Source organism: Orbicella faveolata, unplaced genomic scaffold (genome assembly GCF_042242905.1).
Source record: "Orbicella faveolata isolate gen_17 unplaced genomic scaffold, um_ofav_v1 contig_12, whole genome shotgun sequence".
Lineage (NCBI taxonomy): Eukaryota > Metazoa > Cnidaria > Anthozoa > Scleractinia > Merulinidae > Orbicella > Orbicella faveolata.
Window position 1 is genome coordinate 9,343,093 of NW_028301539.1, and position 8,674 is coordinate 9,351,766.

Sequence of the window (8,674 nt, forward strand, 5' to 3'; positions counted from 1 at the left end):
AGATACCCTATCAAGAGCATTTGATCAGTCCAATGTTCCTACTGACGATGAAATGCATCGCGACATGGAACACTTCATTAATAGGGTAATTATCGATCTCCCAATTTCGGATGTGAAATTGATGGAATTACCAGAACTTAATTGCAATGATCCTACTATGCAAATGTTACACAGGTATGCCATGGAGGGTTGGCCTGAACACAAACGTGATGTACCTCTTTCTCTAAAGTCTTTCTGGAATGTCAGGAATGACATTCACGTTACATATGGAATCCTACTCAAGGACAACAGGCTTGTCATTCCATTTGCATGGAGAAACGATATACATCAGAAATTGCATATAAGTCACTGCGGCATTGAGAAAACCAAAGCTAATGCGCGTACAACGATATTTTGGCCTGGCATGAATAAGCATATTGAAGACATGGTGTCTTGTTGCGAAAAATGTTTGAAATATCAAAGTAAGTAGACCAAAGAACCCATGCAAACTCGAGAAATCTCACTATTGCCCTGGCAAATCGTTGCATCAGATGTGTTAGAACAAAAACATCAAAACTACCTTGTGGTCATTGATTATTATTCAAAGTATATTGAGGCCCTTAGGCTCAATGGCAAAACCAGCAGTGACATTATCCGGTGTCTGAATGAAATTTTCTCAAGACATGGTTATCCACAAACTCTAATTGCAGATAACATGCCCTACAACTCCAGAGAAATGAGGGAATATGCTATGCAATATGGCATTAACATTACAACCACCAGTGCAACATATAGTCAGGCAAACGGTCTTGCAGAAAAGGCGGTTCACATTGTTAAAAATTTACTGAGAAAGGAATGTAATTTGAATGAAGGTCTGATGGAATACCGTAACGAGCCCATAAGCAAATTTCCCTATTCGCCTAACCAAATGTTGTTCAGTAGGCCAATCCGAACAAGAGTTCCTGTTCACCCCTTGGTCTTAGTACCACAGATCTGTCATGATATTCCAGAATTACTGTCTAGAGAAACGACAAGCTAATTACAAAGAATTCTATGATCGAGAAGGCTCCAAACAATTGCCTCAACTCAAGGAAGGGGATAGTGTGAGGTTCAAGAAACCAGGTGACAAACATTTGTCAAATGCTGTAGTTACAGAAAAACATGGGACACCCAGATCTTATATGATCACTGATGAAACTGGTAGAGAATATCGTAGAAATAGACGTCACATTCATCTTACTCAGGAACCACCTGTTGCTATATTAAATGATGATCTCATTGATGAATCAGAGTCTGTAACTACGCAATCCAGTGTAAACTCTCCAAGTGTAACTAAAGAATCAGATGCTAACCTGGAACCAGACCCACCCGATACTAATGCCTCCTCGGCTCCACGTCGCTCTACTCGGGTTAAATCTGTTCCGGTTTGGCATAAGGATTATGTTATGTAAAAAAGTTGTATTGTAGATTCATCTACAGTTGAGTTGTTAACTTCTTGTTTCAGTTTTCACTTGTATTAGCATAATCTCATTAAGACAGCCAAATAGCTTAAGAAGGGGGATGTTATGATGTGTTGGTTGTCCTGTGTAAGATATTGTCACGTGATCTTGAGGACCACGTGTGGTGTAAAAGTACTGCAACAAACTCTTGAAGTTGAAGCGAGCAGATGTGTATTTTCTCATACTCATAACATACTCATTATGTAGTATATAATTGCATCGCCGGTCTCAGTCTACGTTTCTTCTTCCACTCAAATCGCTATTCGTTGTATTAGTTCTTAATCCCAGTAAGACGGGGATTCTTGATGGATCGTACCCTGTAGATGCAAAAGTAAATCTCGCAAAATGATTTCATGTCATTATCTATACGCTGGTCTGATAATAATAAACAAATTTATCGGAAACAACTGTGCTTGTATTCTTTTTTCCTGTGTTTATTGGGCAGCAATCATAACAGTGTTGTAGCGAGGGAACATTTCTTGTAACCATAATCTCTCACCTCACCTGTGAAGAGCAAACGTACCTTTGATTCCGCTTTTTATTTGTTTGTTTTTGTTGTTGTTGTTGTTGTTGTTGTTTTGCGTAGACATTTCAGTCATTCTGATTCTAATTGTTGATCTCAGGTCCAAATGACTAGCAACCGTCGTCACAACTATTATAACTGCACCACAATTCTCTGGGAACGCCATGGTAACGTCACGCTGTAGTTAATGATTGTTTTAAAGGATCGATAGCGAACTTGACGTCCTAACTATAAAATATAAGGAAGGAAGCCGGAGAGTGGCTAACAACTACAAACTGCATGGTCGTAGGCAATAGCGAGAGACAAACTTTTCTAGAGGGTAACACTGTTAGGATGAGGGAGCCTGCTGCAGCATTGATTTCAAGATCGGAACACATGGGAAAGGATTTCTTACAAAACTGAAATGTAGTGGGCAACAGGGCGCGTCCGTTTTCAGTGTTTCATCGCAGGCACTTTTTCTGTTGGAGCTGGGACGTAGAGACGGGTAGTGATAGATGTAACTGCTGCCGATCTTGGCTTAACAACGCTTTAACTTTGCTTCAAAGCTGTTTTCTGTATGTTGTAACAATCCTTTTTTCTTAGAAGGCCAAATGCAAAACAATTAAGGCAACAAGAACGGCAAACAAGCTAAAAACAATATAAAAAGATGATATATTAATTTATTAGTTTGGTTTGCAAACATTACCACAGGGAAGAATATCATTTAAATTTTGTGGCAAAACGTTATACAAAATTAACTTTAACACCCTAAAAAATTCAGAATGAATTGTCTCAATAAACCGTCTGCAAATAAGGACAAACCGTTCTCGCCACATCTAGTTTGGAGTGCTTGTGACTGGGACCTGGAAATTCGTTCGTTATAGCTCCCCTAGTACCTGAGATCAATTAGAGCAAATTAAGTCGCCATAACTCGTATTGTTGTATAGCAGGGAGTTTAGTTAAATTACTCCTTTAAAAAGACTTGTGACGCAAAATTCGAACGTTCCAAATGTTCGAAATGCTAAATTAATAAATTTTTGCCGTTTTCAGTTCTTAGGCAGTCGTTGTGAACTAAAAACAAAAAAAAAATTGCTATAGATCCTTGCTTGGATGTATTTGTCAAATCCTTTTAAAAACGAATATCCTAGCATCCCACATCGCCACAAATATAATACGCAACTTAAATCAAGCAAACGGCTTCTTCGGTGTCGCCAGTTATAAGGGCTCCGGAGATTGTTGTGTCGTAAAGTTAATAGTCCCTACCTCATTGCTATTCACGCAATTCCTGCCCGGCTATACAACGAAACAGTAATTACTGATCCCTTGGGGAACAGTCAGTTTTGTCTTTCCTCGAGTCTCAATGTTTCCCACTTCGTTTATTCTCCTGAAAATTATACACTTTTATAGACATTGAAACCCCTGTTAATCTTTTCATGAAATGAATTTTTTTTTCCATGCCCAAATTTAGATGTTGTGTGCATGCTAATCACTTCTTGCTGTTATCCATACGAGGGTGGTATTCAATTGACATATTCCATTTCTTCCCATAATTGATTTGAGACTAAAATAGAAATTACCCTTAGCAATTTTGAAATTAAACCAAATTTTAATGAAATGTTCTTAAGATACATGTTAAGAGGGTCCTCGCTCACGTCTGGCTCAAGGGAATTTTCTCCATTTTATTAACTTTCCCTCCAAATTATTTCGGCTTAACTACCAGTCAAGATTGTTTAACAGCTACAACGGGACAAGAACGTAACAGGTATAATTTTACCATTGCCTTTGGTACTTCAGATAATAACTTGTATCCTTCTTCGCCGATAGTTTACTTTATTACCTGCTGGTTTGAAGATATATCACCTATGCATTCTGATATCGAAATTAAATGTTTAACTTTACTTAATTATTTCTTTTCAGCCCCTTCAATATGTCGATGCACATGATTGAATTCGTAATCTAATCTTTTCTAAAACAGCATTCAGAACGTATCCGTAAATCCCATGGCCAGCACCTTGCCTTGACCCCCTTTTAGCAAAGATTCGAGCAATATATCACTTAATGCCATAATAACAGTTAGAATAATTTGTTTTCTTCCCCTTTTAGATTCAAGGTGATATGGGCGGCAAAAACTGTTTTGCCAGGTGATATTCGGTAGCACTTTTCTATCGATTTCTGCTCTTAAAAAGATGAATGTGAAATTAAAGGAAAAGAGAAACACTTAAAGAAACAAAAGTGATGGTTCCTTGAACAGGTTGATTCGAACGAATATCATTATGGTGGTTGTCTAATGACAAGCAACTAAATTAAGTGAAAAAATTGCGTGAACCATTAAATTTATCTGACAGTTTTTGAACTTGATTTAAGTTAAGTTCTTTCGCTCCCACAGATCATCAGTTCTTTCGTTCTCAAGGATCTTGTAACAAGGTAGTTTCGTTTCAAAAAACAAAGATATGATTAGCAATTACTTTCGTCGGAATTTGTCGACATGAGTCGAAGACAAATATACAATATACAAATATATATACAAAAGAAACACACTTAAAGAAACAAAAATGATGGTTCCTTGAACAGGTTTGTTCGAACGTTATCTTATATGGTGGTTGTCTAATTACAAGTAACTAAATTAAGTGAAAACTTCCGTGAACTATTGAATTTATCGGACACTTTTTGAACTTGATTTAGGTTAAGTTCTTTCGCTCCTAGGGATCATCAGTTCTTTCGTTCTCAAGGTTCTTGTAAAAAGGTAGTATCATTTACAAAAAAATATATATAATTAGCAATTATTTTCGTCGGAACTTGCCGATATGAGTCGAAGACAAATATACAATATTAGATATTTATTTTGTTTTCCATTTGCTTGAGCTTACTTAAGCTGATACCCTTTGAATATGGCACCATTTGCGATAAGTAAGATTTATAACTTCAACTTCGTATGTTGGGTTTAAGAAGATTTTCTTTTTAGCTCACGGACGTTAATCAGTAAAACAGCCAGATATAAATTATCTGCGGTTTCTTTTGAACAAAGATAATTGCAGTGTGTTCTTAATTAGATCCGCCATCTTACATATATTTTTTGCGACTTTTCCGACCATATGATAAGAGGTAACATAAATTGATTTTTTCAAAAACACCAATCCGAAATGAAGATCAAAAACACCAATTTTAGCTTGGCCAATATGTCAAAATGTGGTGTGAGATGATGTTAAATGACGTTCACAGAAAATCTTCACACAGTGGGTGGGGGAGGCTAGAGACATCCACTCCCGTTTGTACGCTTAAGGTTAGAACCGAGCACTTATTTTCAACAAATATATATGTATATTGCAGTGCAGTGGTCTGTTAGGAAGGACTCTTGAACATGTACAGATACTCGACCCAACAACCCGCCATTATCCTCCTGGTCATTTATGCGTTCTTGACGTTTATATCGAAAGTAGCTGCTGATAGTAAGGAAAAAATGATGTTCTTTTCTTTTTTCAGTTTGGTAAGGTTGCTTATTTTCTTTATATCTTTTCAGATTTCGTAATTTTTTTGTTCCAATTAATGCAGTTTGTAATCAAATGTAAAGAAACTCGATAGCAGAACCATTGAAGTTATTATTTATTTCCCAAAAGCTGGTTGTCATTGTTTTCATCTAAAATGTTGTGAACATGCACCAATCTTTTAAAACAAGAATAAAAGCAAAAACAAAAACAAATAAACACCAAAAACATATTGTATCAGGCTAATATCCCTGGTAATGATATGCTGACTGAGTTCTGAGACAGCTAAGGGATACTACGAAAGGGTTTCTGTACCTTTCCGTATATTCCACTGCAATGATCAATCCTGATGATCTGTATTTTATTGCGATGTAGTGCACTTATTGGCATAGTAAGCAAATGAATTACGATGGTCATTTGCATGGAATGTTAACACAAATTTTGCATTAAACGGTAGCAAATCTTTTACAGTGTTACTTGTTGTCACTTTTCTTAATACAGATGATGATCTCATAATAGCATATAACCGGAACAATATGAGCACTAGAGCGATTTTACAGCGATTAAACATCACTGGCAACTTTCATTTTGGTGCTTTTTGTCCCAGAGATGAACACTCGTGCAAGATGAGATGTATTAACGGCGCTCCTGCTGAGCCAGCAGAGCGCAAAAAGAAATTACCGTGTTATTGTGACAGTCATTGCTTAGACGTAGGCGACTGTTGTTACGATTTCTTCTTCAGGTAAACAGTAATGCAATTAATATAAATTGAGTAAGTGAGAAAGAATACGATAAGAAGATTAATTATACAGTTTTGTGAATTGGGCTCACAGTGATTGGTTATTAAGAGGCCAGATTTATTGCAGAGTAAAAACAGAAACATTTCGACAAAAAGAAGTTGACAACAAATACGATCAAGAACGACAACTACAGCAGCGACATCAACAACGACGATGACAGCGACCGCCACGGTAAAAAAAAAAAGAAAGAAAAAACAACAACGACAACAACAACAACAAAAATAATAATAAAAAAAAAAAAAACAGCGCAAAACAAAAAATAGCAATAACAAAAATAAACACACTCACACACCACCACCACCACAATGACAATAACAGCAGCAGTCGGCACTCAGATTTGGAATTTATTAAGACAACAATACATTCAACAGTGGCCCAAGTTCATTTATCCTATCTTTATTTTACGATGGTGCAATATATAAAAGACTGGATGTCATTTAAAAACGACAATAGCAGATACATATCTACCCAGCAGAATAACCGGTGTAGCTTGCAGGTTGATTGGATAACTTTCGTTTTTATTCTTATTTCTTTTTTTCTTTTTTTTTTCTTTTTTTTTTTTTTTTACCCACGTTGCAGTCAAATGCAATCGAACCATTACAACCAACGTGGACAATTGGAATATATTAACCTGAAGAACTTAGGCAGTCATGGCAATCTGATGAAAACCAAATGTCTGCAAGGTATTGTTAAACCAGAGATTCAAACCTTATGCGAGACGGATGATAACAAAGACTTCCTGAGGATCATGCCTGTTGTAGATGAACTGGCAGCTGTAGTTTACAGGAACGTATTTTGTGCTGGGTGCAATACCGTACAAAATGTATCTTACTGGCGAATGACCGCAGACTGTGGACGCATTCCAGCCTCAGCTCTTCCTAAAGATAACGCATTGCTGTTGGCTTTTATAAGAGAAAACTGCACGGTTAAGTTTCAGCCCACAGATAAGCAGCGGAAATACCTCAAAAATTGCATTGCTACCGAGAGCAATTGCTCTTCAAAACAAATTGTTAACAAGGAGCCAGTTGTGCAAGAACTTTGTTCATACTACGCTTTACCAGTTTGTGGAGATGCAGGCCGTAAAAATCCTCATTGTGCATTGTGCAATGGAGAAGACATAACTCAGGTAAACTGCATATGCTTTCCTCCAGTAGAGGCCACGACTGCCAAGTCTACAACTCTATCACGTACTACGGCAGGTGAGCCGACAACGCCAAGTACGACATATAAGTCAACAACGCCACCGTATACCTCCACTCCCGAGGGAACATCATCTGCACCGGATACCACTGCATCCCTTAGGTCAGCGCCTCCACGGCAAAACACGACACCTGAGACAACTCATTCGCCGCATTCCATGTCATCTGGGACAACATCACCACCGATGACGACAAGATCTCGGTCAACAATGCCACCGCCTCCTACAGGTCATTGGTTTCCTTCATGGCCGCCTATTACGACGATTCCATCTTTTACCATGGAACCTACACCTTCTCCACTAAACATTTTGTTTGACTTTTCCTCCAACGAAATAAGCATTCATGGCAACGCAATTTTTTTACGAATCTTTACAAAGTTCAAAATTCTATTTTCTTGCGGTCGACCCCTGCCGCTGATCACAAGAATAACGTGCTCGAAATGGATACGTGACTGATGCCTGTGACGTAGGTTCAGGAACCTACGATGAAGAGTGATGTTTTCTTAATCATTAACGTTGTTACAAAGAGCGGCAACGCACCTTTCCGCCATTTTCAACTAAATGTAGACAACTCTGAAGCAAAATCTCCATTTGTTTTCAAGTCAGATAAGTCATGACCCAAATCACGTGTTCCTGAACCTACGTCACAACTCACCTCAAACCGAGGAAGACTGTTGCGAATGGTGGACCAAAATGGCGGCAAATTTGAACGTCTTTAAAACGTTATTAAAAAAGTTGCATTTTATCCAAATCGAAATTTTTTTTTTCGCAGAAGTTCATTAGGTGAAATGTAGAATTAGATGAGCGAAAAAAACTTTTGACATTATGGGCACTTTAATGAATGCTTTATTTAACGTGGATATAGGCTAATAACTAGTTAGTATTAAGGTTTCCAATATAGGATTCGTTTGATCAGGCGCCTTCGCGCCTTTTTGTTCTTGTTTTGAGTATGCAAGTTTAAGATGGCTACCAAACAAACCAAAAAACAATTAAAAAACAACCAAAACAAAACAAAATGACAAAAACAACACAAAAAAGAACTCTGGAACCTGAGTTGAGATAAATTAGTTCACTATCTATTTCAATTATTGAAGACAATGTTAATTCAAAACTCTTCCAAACTTGCGTACGTTTTACAAGGACACACTTACATGTAGAAATGTCGAATGTGGTAAGGCAACAGGTACGAGCTGAGGGCGGGATGTCCTTTTTTG

At 37.5% G+C, this 8,674-nt stretch overlaps 1 protein-coding gene across 1 annotated transcript; it reads left to right on the plus strand.

Annotated features, from left to right (window-relative positions):
- The first annotated feature begins 6,776 nt into the window (after window positions 1-6,776).
- Window positions 6,777-8,020, plus strand: LOC149116487 (uncharacterized). The gene has a single exon (XM_089283685.1). It carries the CDS (start codon window positions 6,846-6,848, stop codon window positions 7,914-7,916), a length of 1,071 nt encoding a protein of 356 aa, XP_089139811.1. The 5' UTR covers window positions 6,777-6,845; the 3' UTR covers window positions 7,917-8,020.
- Window positions 8,021-8,674: the final 654 nt, after the last annotated feature.